This window comes from Triturus cristatus, chromosome 4_1 (genome assembly GCF_964204655.1).
Source record: "Triturus cristatus chromosome 4_1, aTriCri1.1, whole genome shotgun sequence".
NCBI classification, from domain to species: domain Eukaryota; kingdom Metazoa; phylum Chordata; class Amphibia; order Caudata; family Salamandridae; genus Triturus; species Triturus cristatus.
Window position 1 is genome coordinate 1143800718 of NC_140585.1, and position 20467 is coordinate 1143821184.

A 20467-nucleotide genomic window follows, 5' to 3' on the forward strand; every position below is an offset into this window, starting at 1 on the left:
CTGTTATGGCTTCAGAGCAGGGCTAGCACATTACTAACCTGATAGAACTAGATCTTCTCAGAGCAAAGTGTGAAAAACAAGTGAAAAGGAAAACATGCCCTTCTCACCTAGTGAAGTTCAGAAAATGGCGACGGCTCAGAAAATTGAGTCACTCAAGCATAAGCCTCTATTCACGCAAAAGAGCAAAATTAGTATGCAAGATGACATAAGATCAGGCCAAAGCAAGCACTGCCGTTAAGCAAGCCCTATCTCGTAGCTTATTCTTACTAGGCAGGCCTACACATCACTATATTATGTTATAATATGCTAAATAAGACTGAGATGGTGATGGGCGATGGTCATTATCAGGCTATTTATCCACATAAATGGCACATTCATTACATTCCACCCATGACCATCGTCCAACACCATCAAACATACAAAAACTTTAAACCATATGCAAACCATCTCTGGAACGTATAGACTACACACATTGAATGCAACAACATAATGCAACTAAAAAACAAATAGCTAAGAGTGCACCAACCAAGATAGAACGTAGCATACCAAAATCTGGTAGCCACCCAAAAAACCAGTCCCACCACCCTTTATTCTTGGCAAGACTATTCTACTGAAAGACAGCAAGATTATTGAACAGAAGAGAAGCAGGCATATGCAAAACCATCCTACATTAAGGCTAGGCTAACATAACACACTAAAATCAGTTAAAATGATGGTGGTTGAGGGTCATCACAGGGTGTCAGACCACAAAAGTGGCTCATTCACTACACCCCCCCCCCCCTGTTCTATGGAGTGAACTCTTCTACCTGCAACAAAAAAAAGGCATGTCGTCATCTTCAGTTTGTCATAAATGATCCGAGCCTGAGGGCACACAGTAGTGCAAAGCAAAACTGATGTCCGCATGTGGGGTGGCTCCTATATGCAGCTCTTTGCCGTCACTTATGGGCTGGTGCAAGGCTGTTGCAGGGTCTTAACTGTGCCACCTGCCAACATAAAGGAGCAGTTCCTGATGAAAATCTGCATTGTCTAGGAGTATTCTGAAATTGAAAAATCTGTGGTTGGATAGAGTATGCGCCTAAAAGCTTACCAAAGCTAAACATCTTGTTCTTCTGGGATACCTAACATCGTGCATGCAGTAGTGCAACAAACAGGCCTGTTCTAGCAATAAGCCATGTTTTAACAGTTTTATTCAACCTTATGAGCCAATCAATTAAAATATACTATACAATTTGTTTGCCTGGCACATGCTGAATGTGTTGCAAAGTAAATGATTAATATTGTGAATGTCAGTTTGATGCCTCAGTTAATTTCAGTCAGTCTTTGCTGCATTAATAGCTAATGAATGGTTAGTTACCTAAACAAAAAAAATTCAAATCTTTGGAAAATAGCGTTCAAGATGCAGTATTTTCTTATTCTTTCCACATTAAACCCCCATATGACTCTTGTTTAAGGACGTCCTTGCATAATGCATCGCTATACTGATGACATTCTTTGCTTTGAAGTGTGTATATATAAACAAACCTAATTCAAAGTTTGCTTGCTAGGAAAGAATCAACCAGGTTTTGAAAGATTTGGAAGAAGATCAAGTGTCAGTTGTGAAGTTAGGTGATGCCAGCATTGCAGCTCCTTTTACATCAAAGCTCTCATCTATTCAATGTAGTGAGTACAATTTTAAAAATGAAATTACATGTTATTCCTTTTATTTGTTGCTGCTCTGAACTTGTTAATCAATGTTAGAAGATCTGAACTTTCTGAAACCTTGGAGTGTGTATTTTATTTAACGGATATGATTTTTCTTTAGATTGTAATGTCTATGCTAACACAGCAGTGTGTAAAAATACTCTGTAAAATTCAAAACTGTTTTATGCTATAGGTAGTCTCGCCATCCTATTATATGACCCAAACTCTGGGAAGTGATAGCAAGAGATTCTCTATTACTCCCAAAGGTTTCTAACTGCCAGATCTTCTACTGCATGTTTAGCGTGAGGGAATCCTCTGGAGCTCTGCTTCCAGCATCAAGAGCAATTTTATACTTTGGATTTTCTTGCTTCCTAACCATTCTTTGCTAGATGAGGTGCTGCAGTGCTTTTTATTCATTTCTGGGTAGAAAACTGCTGTTTTTTTAAGATCAGTGAATGAATGAAAATGTTATTGTTGATTTATAAAAATCATTACAAACTGAGTGTTGGACTTGGCCCTTTTTGCAGGGTCATCCCTGAACTTTTTGCTTCCCTCCTGAATTTTCTCTGACCTGTTTTTGTTAGTTTTATGACCCTGGGCACTTTACCACTGCTGATCAGTGCTAGAGTGCATATGCTCTCCCTATGGTAAATTGATGTATGGATTAGTGACTCCATGATTGGCTTGGTTGGTTTATTTGTCAGACCCTAGTACAGTGCACTGCGTGTGCCCAGGGCTTGTAACCAATGCTGCTGGTAGGCTTGCAGCACTGATTGTGCCACCCACCGAAGCAGCTTGTAAAGTGTGTCTCAGGTCTGCCATTGCAGAGCCTGTGTACAGTCCGGTACTGCCATGCTGACTGGGCAAGTGCACCCACTTGCCAGTCCCTAAACCTTCCCTTTTATACATATTAGTCACCACTATGGTAGGCCCAAGGGCAGGGTGCATTGTAGGTAAAAGGTAGGACATGCCCTGATGTGTGTGGCATGTCCTGATAGTGTTCAGTTCAAAATGTATTGTATGATTAATTAAAATCTTTACAATTTGTACAAAAAAAGTTATAAAATTAATGTCATTACAATCGCAATTTAAAAACCAAGCATTAAAATCAACATTTGTGATATCTCATTGGTTATATGGTTTAAAAACGTATGTTTAGCCATCACATACTTGTTATAATTACAGTGGTAACTTTTTAAATCTAGTCCAGCTTCTGTGCGCCTACTTACTAAAACTCTTAATCTTTTTTTTTTTTTTTTTTTTTTTTTTTTGTTTTTTACATTCTATCCATATTCACACATGGCGCCTTGAGGCTAAAAACTGGGTGGTCATTCTTCTCTGCTTCCTCCTGGTCGACTTGTCGTAATAATTTTCTTACCTCTACCAGGTATTTTACTCCCCGGTAGGCCAAAATTGTGGAGGAGCCATCCAACCAGCATATCACGGCTTGCCTGCACGTGCGGATATTCAGTTTGTTAAAAATTGGTTTTAAATACCGTTTCCTCAGGAACATAACTGCTGGGCACACACATAATAGATGAATTAAGGATTCCTTGGTGTGTCCACACAGTCGGCACTGCGCAGGTTGTATGTGATGTTTCCAGGACGGCTGTAGATCTTTTGAGTCATGTTGGCCCATCCGAAAGTCTGTGTAGCTCTTTTTTATGTGCCGGCTGAAATGAGAGAATAAATATGCTTGCGGTTTTAGTAGTTTATAAGAAGAGATGACTGTCCACCCGTGCCGACGTTTGGCAATTATATTTTTGTCTTCCAAGAAGGATTCTCTTTTTGCTGCGTCGTTGACCGCTTTACTAATACTTGCTTTGTCTGCCCTAGTTTCCCATGCTGTTTGTACTCCCAGGTCGGCCAAACATGTTTTCAAATAACTTCCCCATGAACTCGTTATTTCGTGGTCCACCTGGTACTTAATTTCTTCCCAGCATAGGCTATCCATATTATTTGGTTCCGCTGAACGAAATTTTTTGCATAATTTTACGAAGCCGCTCATGCTCCGAAATTTCTGGTTTTGAAGACCAAACTCAAGCTGAACTTGCGACGGAGAGGCAGAATTTGGCAGGTTGAAAACGGCCTTATAAATCTTTGTCTGGAGATTATTTAATAGGACAGCCTCCTTGCCACACCAGGTGACTAACCCGTATGACAAGGTAGGCAAGATTTGTGCCGCCATCACTTTTAAAAGTTGGTTGTAATTCGGGCAATCCAATTTTGTTTTTAGCAGTCTATATGCAAAAATTAGTGATTGTGCTTTGGCTTTTATAGCCAGTATATGCTCTTTATGTGTTATGCCCCGCCCTTTTATTATTCCAAGATATTTATATGACCCTTGCTCTTCAACCGTTGCCCCTTTCACCGACCATTTGAATTTGGTATTTTTAGGGTCCACTAGGCGAACGACATTTGTTTTTGCTTTGTTTAGTTCCAAGTTTTCCTGGTCCAAGTAAGATACTAGGTTATTTATCGCTCTTTGTAGACCTATCGGAGTTTGACTTAGTACAACTATGTCGTCCTCGTATTGTAACACGGTGATCAGATTATTAGCCATTTTCGGCGGGTGACAGTTGGCTGCCTCCATGTTTTTGCTAATATCCGAGAGAAACAGGTTAAATAGGCTTGGTGCTAGCACGCAACCTTGCTTCAAACCTTGGTGCGTGTCAATGCTCGGAGTTGTTCTGCATCCGTCGCCTAATTTCACTCTTGCCCAGGTGTCAATGTACAAGGCAATTATTGCTTTTAGTAGTTGGCTCGGCAGATCCCATGCCTTTAATTTTAACCAAAGACGCTCGCTACTCACTCAATCAAAAGCCGATTTTTGTCGACAAAACATGCATACAGCCTTGTTCTCTTTTTTTAAAGCTTTTTCTGTTAACAGTGACAGGATTGCCAGGTTTGTTATTGTGCCCATCGCTTGCCTAAAGCCTGTTTGGAACTTAGGAATTATGTTCTTATTGTCCATCCAGTCTTGCAGTTGTACCAGGAGGCACGAAGCATAAAGTTTTGCCTCTACATCAATTAAGGATATCAACCTATAATTCAAAGGATCGCGATGATCTCCCTGTATTGGGTGGATTATATTCCCTTTCCATGAATCTGGGACTTTGGACTGAGCATATATCTGGTTAAAGAGAGGCGTTAGATTCTGATAGTGAATTAAAGCCATTTTCGTTTTTCACTATTGCAAGGCTACCTGTTCTCCATAGGCCAGAATGGGTGGTTTGATTATTACATTTTTTTAATCCTAACTGACTCAGGGAACATGATAGAATTTCGAGTTTAGTATGCCTGAACTCAGAATGATAAAATACATCTTTTAGTAAAGTTGGTTTTAACGTTCTGTGATTGAAAATGCCACTTTTAGAAAGTAAGAAAAGAATCCAGGCGTATCCAGGAATGCCTAGTGCACTACAAACAAGTCACTGAAAAGTGTACTCAAGGTTCTCAAAACCAATTATTTATAATGTTAAATGTCTCTTATTATAAATAGTTGACCAAATGTATAACGATGAATCCAAAGTTGCAAATTTACAAACTGAAAGTTATTAAGGATCTGCTTTTATTCTTGATTGTTGCAGATGAAAGTATAATGCAGGGTTGCAAACAATTCAGCGTGAAAAACAGCGTATTTACATAAACTTCACATATCCCAATGCATTTCGGGCTTTTACATAAGCCCTTCGTAAGGGGAATCTGCAATTTTAGTAATAAACTGAAGTCAATGCCAAAATCATGTAAGAAAACATGAGAAACATCAAACAACATCAGGGCTCAGGGGAGGGGTGAAGAAGAATCGATCATTGTGATTCATACTATGTCATGATAATGACCTCGAAACTAGTGCAGACATGAAAAATGTGCTAAAATCAAGAAAGAAAGTGAAAGACACCGGAAACCTGAGTACACAAGTGCCCATGAATAGAAAACAATACGAATGAGATAAAATACGAATGAAAAAAATAACCGAACGCTGTGATGGAAACCGAATGAAACCGGTGAGAAAATGAACGTGACAGAGACAGCGTACCTCTTGTGCTCGAGTAAATCCACTCCGAGCAAATTGAAAGCCGACGCAAACTAGGAAAATCTGTGAAGAACCAGAATACTTTGAATGTAGTTTGAAGGACAATAAAGTGATGACAAAAATAATCAAGCGCCAATGCCTACCTCGTAGGTTCGAGACGTTATCACACAATCGATGGTTTAACGTCTTAAAAGTCAACATCCTGAAAAAATATTGGGAAAAACCGGAGTCTATAAAAGAACATGAGGTAGCAAAAATGTCGAACGCACTTAGCTGTTAAACTCACCAGCAGCGGCGAGAACGCAAAGACGTACTGCCATTCGAGATGCGCCTGCTATGCAAAATTAGTCAATGCGTCATTACCATTAGAACAGGAAACCGTAACAATAGAAATGAGAATAGTGAGCAAAAGGGCTGAAAAAACGGACTGAATATTGGAAGACGACAGTTGCCTACAAAAGGGGACCGTACGTTATTCGTAAGTGTTGTAGACAGAAAAAATTGTAATGGTGATCATACCTGTGCGGCGGGAAAACTTTCAGTTTGAAGATTTCATTTGCAACTTTGGATTCATCGTTATACATTTGGTCAACTCTTGTTTATAATAAGAGACATTTAACATTATAAATAATTGGCTTTGATAACCTTGAGTACGCTTTTCAGTGACTTGTTTGTAGTGCACTAGGCATTCCTGGATACACCTCTGGGTTCTTTTCTTTTCATTTCGAATCAAGTGGCCCGCAGAGCCCCTTACCTGGTGCACACATTATTCTCATTCAATTTTGTACAAGTGGTTTAATTGTTTTAATCAGTATCTTTTGAGTGCATTCTAGCTGCAAATCACTTTTAGAAAGTAGGCATTTTCTTGTCTAACCATCCTAACCTGCCTCTGCTAGGCTATGTATTCCTTGTCTGGAGTTTGAGTGACAGGGGCTGGGGGATTCCAGGAGACAGGGTGAGGCAGCACAAGGCTGAATAGAGAGATCTGCACCTAGATGGGTGGGAGGGGTTGCACCTGGGACCTGAATAGGGCTGGGCCTTCCCTCCACAATGCTGGCTTCACCTCCTGTGGTGTTTGATATCCCTGCCCTGCACTGTGAAAGGTAAGTAGAAGACATGCCAAAGTGCTCCAGGACTGACCAGAACTGGTCTGGACTAGGCAAAGGCCTCTCTGCCTTCAGAGAACAAAGAGAAAAGGAGTATAAATATTGGAACCCAGACCCAAGAACTTTAGATCACTTCTGGGAATCGAGACAAACCTTTGCTGAGGAGAAGAACCAGGAAGCTGAAGGAGGAGACTACCCCTGTGCTGTGTGTTTGGGGGTTGCTTCATTACCAAAGAGAGGAAAAAAGGACTGAGTGTTTTTTATCAACTTTGAAGAAGAATCTCCAAGGGATTGAACTAGAGCTTGCCTCCTGCCTGAAGTCTCAGGGATACAAGACTTCACCAACCAGCTCCCCCCTGAATTCCCTTGCTGGGAATTGAAGTGCCTGCTGTTGTGCTGGGCCTTCTGAGAGACTGCGTGTCGCTGGGAGCTGGAAGCAACAACGAGAAGCATGTCGCAGCTGCTGTCATCGCATTGCCAAGGAAGCGAGCTGCCGCTGTCGTCATCGCATCGTCGATGCAAGGCGCATCGCCGGAGAAGCGGGACGCTGCCACAGAGGTCAGTCTCGCATCACCGGAGAAGCGCGTCGCAGGGCCTGTCGCGGCTCCAAAGATCGAGTCGTCGCACGGCCGTCGGGCGTGCACGCATCGCAACCAAGACGCCATTATGTCGCATCGCACCGGAGAAGAGTAAGAAACCGACACATCGACTCCCCACACAGTAAGGAAACGAGCATCAACTCCCCTGCGCAACAGTAAGAAACCTACGCATCCACTCCCCTGTGTGTAAGGAATCGACGCATCACCTTCCCTGCAATCCTTTTGTTTTCTTTGCGCTACGCATCTAAGGTACATTGAGAGTAAAGTGTCGCATTTACAACTTAAGAGAACTGAGCTATTTTATAACATTTGAGAGACTATTTTTGAGTACAGTATTTTGGATTTTTGTCGTTTGGTCTTGTGTTAAGTCTATATAAAATACTTATTTTTATAATACAACCTGTGTGGTGTCCATTTGTAGTGTTGTCACTGTATTACTGTATGTGTTCACAAATGCTTTATACACTGCCTCTGAGATAAGCCTGTCTGCTCGTGTCAAGCTACCAAGGGGGTGAGCAGGGGTTATTTTAGGAGTGTAGCCCCTTACCCTGACTAGACGCGGTCCCTATTTGTCACAGGTACCTACCTATGCCAACTAAAGACCCCCAAATCTAACACGGAGTATAAAACATATTAAATTATGCATGGGACATACTTGTAATGATTTGATCAATCAATTATATTCTCTTCCAGCAACAAAAACACACTGTACATTGCAAAGTGTAAAATAATATTGGAGATACATTCTATTTATGGCTCCCTGTTTTCCATTTTTACTGATATTTACAGATAAATACAGCCAGAAAACCATTTATTTTCGTGTCTGTATTTATTTTTAAATGTGGATAAAAATAGAAATTGGGTGTTTTTTGAGTGATTCTAAATACACTTTGCCATGACTGCCAGGCCAATAACTGTGTGAATTGATAGGTAAGGAGGTTAACAAGCATTTGCAATGAAATTGGTCTCGCATTTACGCAAGTTTAAACTATTTCCATTGTAAATGACAATGCCTTTTATTTATGTTTTGTTGTGTACAACATAAATTAAAGGCATTGTCATTTACAATACCAATAGCTCCAAAACTCAGTTGCAAGACATATTGCATTGCAAATGCTTGTTTACTCCACTCTGGATTTCCAGGGAACAGACTGTTTCTATTCCGATGTCCCCTTGTTTCCCCTGGAGTTTCACACACAGATTTGGGCTCCCATTACCCGGGCCCATTGGATTTTACTGGCCACTTGTAACAAAGCATCCGTCTGTAGCTCTAAATTCAAAGATGGTGAACTTGAAGCTTGAGGTTCTGTGAGCGGCCAATATGTCTGTGGTAGGACAACTAAGTGAAGACGCTTTTCTGAGGCCGAATCATGGTGCTGGTTCAACGACAGGAGTTTCAAAATTGTCCTGGGCTTGATGTGGAAATTAATGCTGATTCCAAAGGGTTACAGCAGTTTAACCGAAACCCAGCTTAGGTGCTTCTTCTGAATAACTGGTTCTACCAAGCTCGGTCTTCTTAGTTCAAGGATTTTCTGATGAGCACTTATGTCTGGTTCCAGAGGCTTTTCAGTCCCTGAAGGCGGCCTGTCCAGTAAGCAGCCTTCGCAACATATGCAGGGCCAAGTATTCCTGGGATGCTAGCCACAAACCTGGCTCTCGTAGTTCTGTATTCAAGCCCAGGTTCTACCCAGGGGTGGCACAAACTCCGAGTTCCCATGTCAAATGTTAGAAGGACTCTTTGCAACTGATAGGTGTGTCAAACAAATGTTTTTAAAAAGGAAACTGTTATACATTGGTAGGTGATCCAAAATTAGTCCCACATTGCAATGTAAACTTTTTGCCTTCTGACAAATCTCCCATAGTCCCTAGTGGACTAACATCCAAGATGGCTAGGGACATCTTTGTACATGGGAACACCTAGCTTTCCCTCCAACAGCACTCAAACTAGTTCAGTCTAGTCCCCTTTAGAGTGTTTCAAGCCCATGTTCCTGGCACTACTTCTAGTACAGTATATGAGATACCTTCTACCGAAAGGAACAGGTCTAGCCAGTCACAGATGGAAAGAGCTTTCGGCTCGGGTCTCCAGCCTCCTTCCTTTTTGTGGCATGCTGTATGTGTCTTTTTGAAGCTTGAGCCACTAATGGCCATTCACAGAGGTTGTAACATAATATAAATACTGTGATGGCATTTTGTTACAAAGATGAATGTCTTTTACCCACTAAAGCTGGTTCAAGTAACTAGAAGACAAATGGGTAATGCAGATCACGCTTCACATTTATTACATATAGGAATTTGTATGACCAAAGGGACTTGGTAAATGGTATATAGTGCAGTAATAAAGGTCAAAAAGGGCATTCATTACTGGATTTTATTTTCTATCACCCAGCTGAAAACTTTGAATTGCGTCACAGAACCGACCCAGTATTGTACAGAAACAGCATTTAATTTCCCTATATGTAGTTTTGCACGCGATATTTCCCCAGCGCTTCTAACGAGGCATTGAGCCTTCAAAAAGAACTTTTATTTTGAAAGGAATACTTTATTTGATTTAAGCAATTAGAAAATGTTTGCAATCTTGACCACCATATCACAACCCTGACAACTGGAAGACCACCATACTGTGTTACCTTCTTTTAAATATTTATATACACATTTTGCAAAACGTCAGTTTATCATATATGCAGAATAATATGGTTCATCCGTCTAAACCTTCACATTTTACCTAAGTTTATGTAAAGTGTATTTAGATTTAATAACAATCAAATTTGAAGCTTCTTGTCGTAACTCTGTGGAGCCCAATTAAAAAATTGCTGATGTTAGTTTTCTGCATTTCCTTTGCTCCTGGGGCTTGTGTGAATTGATCTGCCCTCGGGTTTGTAGAATCCTGCAGGGTTGTCTGAAATCTGAGTGTACGAAAACTCTAAGGAGGGTCAACTGAACGAAGCAATTGCATTTTTGCTGACAAAACTTTTTTTTATTTGTTCAAAAGCATTAATAGAAACAAGAAACATGCGTGAAAAGAGCACAGCAGGAATAGCAAGGTTTTACAAAAAAAAAATGCAGTGTGACGTTTTAGTGAAGATTTTTGGAACTTGCACGAAACACGTACTGTGTTCTTTCAACGCATGCAGCGGTCGCGTGTACGGTAGCCTGCTCGACGCAAAGAGTTCATCAGCGCATTGACATCCTTAATGTGTCGCCCGGTGACCCTGCTGAGGGTAGAAAGGAAGGATATATGATTCAAGGGTCGCGGTATAACCTCAAACAAGTCAACAATGTAAAGACACATCCCCAATGCAGGGAACAATTAGGAGCTGACACCAGCTCGGAATCGATTCCGGAAGGTCACTGCCGGGCAGCTGAAAAATAATATCCTTAAAATCCGCTCCAGGAAGCCGAGCAGCAAGGGAACATATTGGACTCCTGTCATGGAACACAAGCGAAAGCTAAAGGCAGAACTGAAACAAGGACATGAAACTAACAAGCTGACGCCGGGAGAGTGAAAGCGTTCTGCTCAGACGCAGCGAGCACGGGAGATGCCATGCGCGTACTTATCGCCTGTCCGGGAGCGCACATCTAAAGCGCACGGTGGGAGCCAGAGAGGAGACGCCATGCGCGCGCACATTGCCTGTCCGTGCGCGCACATGGTTTGTCTCCCTTCGCTCACCAAAGCCACAACAATAGTCTCGCCAAGCGATGCAGCGCATGCGCTGCGTTCGCTAGGCAAGACCTAAAGAAAGGAATTTTAGTTTAGAGGCTTAAACAGCAGTAGCTACAGTGGCGGCTGGTGACATTTGAAAGTGGTAGGGCGTAAAAGTCGTGGCTGAGTGTTATGTTGCCAGCTAAGCGAGGTAGCCTGACTAGCATAAGGGAGGTTCTGGAGAGTTTTAGGGCAAATCATTGCTTTATAAAATTATTAGTAGAAGTGCATGGTTGTTAAAATGTAATGTCCATTACAGTGACAATGTGCATTATGTGAATGGCAGTGTGCTACTGCACCATCCTTTAGTAATATATTTGCACACCATCCTTTAGTAATATATTTGCACACCATCCTTTAGCAATATATTTGCACACCATCCTTTAGTAATATATTTGCACACAATCCTTTAGTAATATATTTGCACACAATCCTTTAGTAATATATTTGCGACAGCATGCCCAAAATGGCATGATCACCTATACATCCCCCGTAAACAAGACTAATTTCACAGAATATTCTTTGCAGTTCTCTACAGGCTGCTCCGGTTGCAACAAGTAAATCAATGCCAGGGACAGGTGGGCTTGGGTGATGTTCCCAGTTATGATACCAACACTATCCCTGTATGCCAGGACAAATTTCAGACCACTTCCAAAACACAGGGCCTCACCCTGTGCTGAACATGCCAGGAAGCCAGAAGGCTGATAAATTGATTTCTTTCCTGGTGTTCTGACATAAAACCCAATAGCTTTATAGGACACAATCTTAACACTGCCCCAGCCGTTCCGGCTCCTCACTAGCAACTGCCAATTCAAAATCTCATTTCACAAAAGTTTGTCCTAGCTATGTTAGCAGGTGGAAATGTGTTCTTTGGCAGTGACGATGAAATGTCAATCAAAGCCCAGACGCTCTCACCCACTTCCTACCGGTGCTTTGACACTACAGGGATAAGTGCTGAAGCGGGGTCACCACTACCCCCTGGGAATGGTTTTCAGAACAACTTCCCTTTTCTCTGTAAGTGTCTTTCCGTCACCACTTAAAGGGACTGCGAAGTGCCGATTAAAAGCAACTGCTCACATAAGATAACAGGGAAATCTGAAGCAATACAACTGACAATTATGAATCAAAACAGGGAACGAAACACCACATTGTAGAAGCGTGAGAGTCAAGTCGGAAGAAAGACTGAGAACAAGTCACTAATAAAAACAAATTAAAGAGAGAACATTCAAACCCATGAAAGATCTATGCAGACCAATACAAGGAGACATTTTACCTGAGCAGTCTGAGGCATTCTGTAATACTACGAGGAATGATCTCGCCAGACACGCATGTAATGTAACACAACTGGGGACGTTCAGACCGCTCTTACTGACGGCTAACACGCAGGCTTTTCTTGGCAGTTGAGTGATGAGGCAGATAAGAGTGAACTGAAGTAACACGAAATGTCTTTACTCCAAACACGGAGTACATAACTTCAACAGTCTGAAACTCGTAGCTTCATAAACATGGGCAAGAAACTTGTTGGAGCTGAGAGGTCCTGCGACAAAGACAGCGTTACTCATCCTATTAGAAGGGAAGCTTAGGGTTCATGAATGAAATGCAGACATAGGTACCTACAGTTGTGATGTAGTCGTCAATAAAACAAGGTATATAATACGTATGCATAGGTAAACCACTTTCACCGATGGGTATCTTAATGTGGAAAGGCGGATGTTATTGTTATCCAACGCAACTGTATTTATTTTATCGACCTTCGAAAAATGAAAGGCTAAGTGGGGAAGTTAGTATTTGAACATGTGATCATAGAGTCCAACAGCGAGTTATGACATAAATGCTTTAGACCACAGATCACCTCTGTTTTGGAGATGTGTTGCCGGCATGCTCGAGGGAGGGGGTGGGGGCCGCGGGTGGGGATTAAAACAATTAAAAATAAAATACGTACCTGAGTGTTGGGTACCTCACCGCCTCAGCTCCTGGCCGGTCACGCTGTACTGGTGCAGCGGCGGTTGGGTCCACGTGTTCCTGCTGCAGGAACAGGAAGTAGCCAGCAGGCAGCTTCCTCCTCATCGCAAGTCAATCGTTGCGCAGGCGCAGCAGGAGAGCGCCCCAGCCGGGACATTTTCTCTGCATAGAGAAATAGTGTGTGTGGGCGGTCCTACGCGAGGGCAGGGGGGAGTGGCTTACCCACACTGTTGTGGGTACTGACTGTTTGGTCGGCTCAGGGCCGACGGCCAAACAGTATCTACAACAGTGGGTAAGCCACTCCCCCCCCCCTCCCCCCCCTGCCCTCGAGCACGACCGCCAACCCTCCGCCCCCAACCAAGCACAGAGGCACTTCTGCTTTCTCGCAATGCGAGAAGGCAGAAACATAATGGTCGTTTTTACCATTTATGTTTCTGCCTTCTCGCACCGCGAGAAAGCAGTGGGGCAACGCCCTAATGGGGGAGCCGCCACGGAGTAGCTATGCACAAGGCTGATGCCAAAATGTACATATTTTCATACAAGTGCATTGATTTATCTTCTGCGAATGTTCATATCACTGAAACCTGGAAGTCATGCAAGCATGACTGTATATATATTGGGTAAATGTGGAAATATACCAGTTTCAGCTTTATCTTTTTTTACAAACCCCATAATAAATATGGATAAATACAGATAAAGTTGACAAAAAATAAATATGGATAAATACACACGGAAATGTCAAAAAAGAAAATTCCATAAAACTGGGAGCCCTAATTATATTTAACCTCTTCAGTGCCCATGACGAGATAGTCTCGTCATGGAGCACGGTTGCGCTGTGCCCATGACGAGACTATCTCGTCATGAAGCCCACCCACTAGTGCAACGCCCGGCACAGGAGGGGGAAAGGGCGTGGCACTGAAGGGGTTAAATTCTGTGGTCACACCATGTTGTAACAACACTTTTGAGCATGAATTGAATCTTCCAAAAAACAATCAACACGATAATTAATTTTTTTTTTTATAACCCTAGGTTAAAGTGCAATTTCTAAAGTGCCTTTATATGTAATCATTGCAAAAATGCCAACCTTTTCAAGATTGACATTCTTTTTTTAGTATTAAGAATCGGATGTTTCACACGGATCGCGAGACAACGCTACATTACATATATATATATATAATTTTTTTTTTTTATTTTTTTATTTTAAATCTTCTTAGGGAAACTGCCTACACTACCCCTTTTTTAAAATTCACAGATTAAAGGGCCATAGTAAAAGGGCCATTGTTAAAGTGCCACTGTGCAGTTCCTTTCAAAGAAAACTTTCTTGCATCAAACAACATTCTATATAAATAATTTAAAAGGGTAACATCTTCCTCACAAAAGAACCTCCACCAAACAAACAAGTAATTCATGATTAGGATTATACCCAATTACTGCAGGCAATTAACACCTTGTAAGATTTCAATTTCTGAGCCATATAGGGCAAGTTCAAGTTCAAATTATGGAGATACAATTTACAATCAGTATCTTTGGGACTGACTGCATCATTGGGGAAAAAAACGATTATTAGTTATCACAAACTACTCCTATTATCAGGTGACACACCCTTAGGTTAGCTTTTTGTCTGCAATAAGAATAAACTTTACAAACTGTGTAGTGAAACTAGACGATTTCCAACAGAGACCAGTTGTAATTGCTTGGCTACATGTTCTCACCCCGTTTTCTTTAATAATGGATTTTAATAGGGCTTTCCTCTCTTCTAACAGTTGAGGACAAATGGATACAATATGCAATAGTGATTCATTATGAAAAACCACATAACCTACAGCTGATTGTGGGCCAATTTTGTGCCCATGAGGGAGTTCAATCCTTTGTGGATATCTCTCAAATCGTAGCAGCAAATATGCATCTCTTGTAAATGGTTTTAAATGGGAAATAAGATAGAATTGTGGCTCCAATTTAGTAAGTGAGTTAATAACTGACCAAGCATGCATTTTTTTAGCGAACTTATCCTTGTCCAATAGAGTTGACAGGAATGAGCTGATTGATTTTGTGTCCGTCTGAAGATGTAGCTAGAAATAAAGCCATGTTCAAAGGGCTGAGACTTAAAATTGTTCAGGCTCTCCGTTAAATAAAATCTCCAACCCTTAGTGTGCTCATACCTCATTATTTCCTGCTAGCAATGTTTCGCAAGTGAGCCTGGGTCAGAACAAAAGAAAGAATATAAAGATTTTAAAAATGCAGATTGTCTTATTAAAGTTTGTCTTCTCAAACCAAATCCCAATCTGACACTGGTGTGTTCGATATTCTTTGGAACCCTGAAGATCAATTTAAAAACTTTTATTTGTAGAATATTAAAAATTTTCGAGTCTTTACCTTGAAAAATCACTGACCCATAGGCCAGGGAGGGATTCAACTTTGCTTTCATTAACTGGAGTAAATGCTCGTGGTTCGGACATGCCAATGGGTTTCTCCGCTTTCTAAAAGCAAAAGACAACGCCATAGCTTTCACTTTTAAGTTAAGAAAATGCTGTTTAAAAGACAACCTGTTGTCAAATGTAATACCCAAATATATTTATAAAATTTAACAGTTTCAAAATTTAGGTAATTAATATTCCATACTCTCATGTCTGATTTGGTTGAAACCAATCGCCATTATTTTAGTTTTTTTGGTGTTCATCAATAAACCATTGGCTAATATGTAAATAAATCCATTAGTCTTCGTAGACCTATAGCAGTGTGACTTAACAATATGGTATCGTCTGCATACTGCAAATATTTTATATAAAGCAAAGTTTAGCGAATGAGCATTAACCTTTTTCAAATGTGATGGTAAATCACCCATAAAAAGATAAAAAAGACATGGGGCTAAGATACAACCTTGTTTAAGACCACTATGCATTTCAAATCGGCAAGTTGTACAACTACCATCTCCCACTTTAACCTGGACCATCGTATTGGAGTATAGCAATATAATCTTGTCTAACAGTTGGTTTGGGATGCCCCATGCAGATAGCTTCGCCCAAAGTAAATTACGGGGGACGGAATCAAAAGGGGCCTTAAGATCAACAAAACAGATATATAACTTTTGCCTTTTATACTTTGCTCTTTCAGCCAATAAAGTCATTAAGGTCAAGTTCGTAGTCGTTGCCTCGCCCCTTTTAAAACTAGTTTGGAATATTGGTATAATTTCTATTTTAGCGGCCCATTCTTCCAAATCATTGAGCAGACCACTTGAGAAGACTTTTGCCTCCACATCTGTTAGGACAATCAGCAGATAATTAGCTGGATTGTCTTGTGGACCACTTTTATAAATTGGCTGGATTATGCTTCTCTCCAATGATTCAGTAACCAATTTAGATTTTACAATGCCATTGAACAAAGGTGTCAGGATTTCTGACCAAAGATCAATGTTTGCCTTGAAGACTGAGTTCGGGATCCCGTTTGGGCCTGGCGCACCATTTGATCTAATCTTGTTTATTGCCGTTTTGACTTGATCTACTTGCCATGTCTCCATAACTAGTAATTTGGCTTCATTATGATGATCAGTTTGGTTCTTTCCGCTATTTCCGTTGCTGAGCGGACTTGACATATGATGGTTGATGTTATTACTCAAAGCTGTGTCTGAAGAGGCCCCATATAAGTTGAGAATGAAGGATGCCCAGCATGATTCATTAATGTTAGCACGGTTTGCTCTTCTACTACCGTAGTCAAGATTATTTATTAGACCTCCAGAATGCTTTCAGATTTTTCGTTTTGCAGGCATAGTGCAACTTAGTCCATATTCCTTCATGATATGTATGTTTGGCTTTCCATATTTCGTTTTTGTATGTTCTTCTCAAGCGTTTTAAATTGCACAATTTTGAAGATTTTTGAACACAGTTCGATTGTTTGAAGATGGCTAGTGTTGCTTTATTAAGTTTCCTTTTTTGCTGGTGTAACCTAGTTGTAACCATCCTGATCTTTTTGGCCTTGTAGTGTATCTTCTTCATTTAATTGTAGAAGGAAAGCGATCTAACAGGGAAGCACAAAAACAAGGCCAGATTTCAACCATTGACTTCCCTTGGCTTTTCTCAGTTAACGCTGTAGCAATTGCACGTTCTATAAATGCCCATATTTCCATCTGATTTTTCAAGTCCCACACTAACCTTTTTAGATTATAAGCGGTTGACCCGGTTACTATAGACCTTGACTCAGGCAAATAATGAACCAATGGTACCAGTGACGACATTTGTGGATTATGGTCGCTTTCTATTCTGGGGATCACTTGATAATCACAGAGAGCAGATGCAAGATCGTTTTGAAATGATAGTATAGTTAATAATAGAATGTTGCTATAAATTTGTATGTCTTCCTGTAATCGCACAAGATTATATTTTCTAAGCTGAGAACGGCACATCTGAATTAAAGCTCTGCTTGGTTTGTCGGCTCGGTTTTTGGAGAGCAAATGCATGTTAAAGTCTCCTGAAAGGATTAACATAGTGGCTGGATATTGATAACTCAAGATTTTGACTACTTCCCAGAGCGCTGTAAATTGGGATGTCTTAACTGGACTTTTTGTACTTTAATAAACATTTATGAATATTATTGGTTGTTTAAAATCTATTTTAATACATGGGAGCCATGCTAGCTGAAAGTTAATTTCATGGTGCTTGAGAGCCAGGACCAATGACATATGGGTAGTTAACCCACCTCTTGCGCGACCATAGGCAGACGAGCAGGATGCAAAGTTTGTCTGCTCATAATTTCCAATAAGTGGTACTTTATTCATATTCCATGTTTCCTGAAACAGTAGAACTTTAAAGTTCTTTATAAAAGTTAGTGTCCTGGTCCTCCATCAGGGTTGTTAGGCCATGAGTATTCTATGAGCAAATATTAAAGGATTTAATTGCATTGGTCAAGCTGTTTAAGGATCATTTGTGCACTCCAGCCTTCCCTTTAGTGAGAATTTTTGGAACCCAAGCCCAATCATCTCTAAGTACTGGATTTTTCTTAAGCTCTCACAGACATGTGAGCCTGAGTTGCAGCTTGTGACTCTGATCCAAAAAGACAGAGCAAGATTAAATAAAGGGCCTATGGCTCCTTTTAAAACCCTGGTATGGCCTCAGGATGTTTCGATTGTCATAGGATTTATCAAAGCAGGGCTTTTTGACACTTGCTTCGGATTTAATAAATTTGGATATTGATTGTCACTGCATTTATGCAACTCGATGCCCCGTTTCTCAAATTGTGGACCATTTTCTAAAATTTTAATAGTGGTCTCTTCACAATGCCAGGTTTTACAGGACACCTCTTTAGTGGGATTATTAAGATCTTGTTTAAATTGGACCGAATCTAAATCATCCGATGAATGATCCTTAAGCTCTGGGATTGAGTTCAACAGTTTCAAAATAATACCACGATTCAAGACATCATGAATACCCCTTGAAGCATACCGTGGGATGAATATTAATTTCATAGAGGAGACAGAGTAGTTGTTACCCACAGGCTTTCCATTTTTTATATGTCCACCGTTCATAGGTGATCACGGCGAGCCTTGAATCTTCCTGTCTCCAGGTCCGATATCTTCTGCATCAGATGGACCTGCGCAATTACAGAATCGTGGAAGTACCAGAAGCTGTATGTTAATTGGGATCGCTTCCGGTAAGGCTGTATTTTCTCGCTTTCCTCTTACCGTATTTTGCACTGCAATCTGCAGGTCACTGCTTCCTAGAGGGGGTCGTTGTACCAAACCTTGTCCTGGCACTGGAGAATTTGATGCTTCTATTAAATGTGGAAATATAGGCTTGTTGGCAGCATCAGTGAGATCAGGTGACTCAGCTAGTCTATTTGGATGTGGGGTCGACTCGTCCGTTGTTTCGCACAGACGAGATAAAAAATTGGATACATTTCTTTTGGTTTATGGAGCAGACTGGCATTCATTGCTTTCTTTATTTTCTTTGTTTTGTTGTGGGCTTGTCTTAATCTTTTCCTTGCTCTATTGGTGAGCCCTTCTTGTATTGGATTAGAAGCTGAGGCCGAGTTATTGGTAACTTGAGTAACACTGGCTTCTCGTGCTGGTGGTTGCTCGATGGATTCGTTACATTCGATAAAATCAGGAGGTTTCAATGGGCTACTTCGGTTGCTTTCTTCACTTACTAATTGGTTTGCCCTTTTTTCCTTCCTTTTTGATGGAATTGTATTCTGTTGCTAGTCTTTGCGCCTATGAGAACCTTTTATATTTATGGTTTTCTTTTAGCCTGTATGTTCGTAGATTCGCTAGGGTTTGCCACAATTAGTGCTTTGGTATGCATCAAGACAGTGACCCTGGTCATAATCAGTTGTGCCAGCTCGGTCTTTAGCAACCCTATCCGACATTGACTTGACCTCCTCCACCATAGACCCCACTATGATTGGTAGCTCTGAGATTTTGTCTATTGCATGAGCACAGGTACATGAAATGAGTAGGTTATCTTCATCAGATCATGCCGTTACTACCAAATTTGATAGGTTGAGTAGCTTGAAGTATATCCCGGCAACATAGAGCGCTAGTGTGTTTAGTAAGTCCACTTGGATGTTCAATTTAACTGAGTTACAATTAAGAGCATTAGTAAAGGTGTCCATGGTGTTAAGCGGACTACCCCATATTCCATTTTCAGGCTCTTTTTATTTACTGTCTAGGACACGTGCACCTGCCCAGAAATGTTCATTGTATTTAGCTAATAGTAAAAGGTCTGCTGAATTGAGAGGGTTAATCATGGAATCACTTTGTCCATTTGAAGTTAGCGCATTCTCTATGAGAATTTTCTTCGGGATCAGAGTCCGCTTATGGTCATTAGTAGGGATTCCTGTCTCCAAAGTTAAACTAATAGCATCCGTTTTATTTATGATCCTACAGTCCTCTTTTGGGTTCAAAGTAGCTTCAGGTGTCATTTTTTGGCAACCACCAACTTTACCTGGATTGGACAAGACAAAAGTGGGTACCCGGTTAGAAGATGACAAATACCTCACCACTAGTGATTTGGTTGAAACCGGATGATGTATTAATCACAGAATTGTTCGAATCTAGGCTGATGTCACGTTGTACTCTAAAAGTTGTATCAGCATTATGGTCAGTCACAGACTTTTTCTCTAGCACAGATAAGGGAACGGTTTTTATTGCACCTGCATGTCCACTGGATGCACTTCTTTGCTGAAGCACTCCTATTGGAGTACTGGGGGCATGATCTGTGCTTTTACCAAAAGTGGGCCATGGCCTTTTGCTGTTGTCAGGACCGAGTTGTCAGCTATAGATACAATATAAGGGCGGTTGTCGGCTATTAAGAGGTTGTTTACCACTTCTTTATTCTCTGAAGGAGATAGATCATTAATATGATTACACCCAGGTTTATAACTTATGCCTTGCGTT

General features: G+C 40.9%; 1 protein-coding gene across 2 annotated transcripts in view; it reads left to right on the plus strand.

Moving 5' to 3' along the window:
• Window positions 1-20467, plus strand: part of ATP13A1 (ATPase 13A1) — a 412373-nt gene that overhangs the window by 319628 nt on the left and 72278 nt on the right. For both annotated transcript variants that reach the window (XM_085654252.1, XM_085654251.1), the window contains exon 21: window positions 1545-1659. In XM_085654252.1, coding sequence (XP_085510378.1) covers window positions 1545-1659 — 115 coding nt within the window. The remainder of the gene's footprint in view (window positions 1-1544; window positions 1660-20467) is intronic.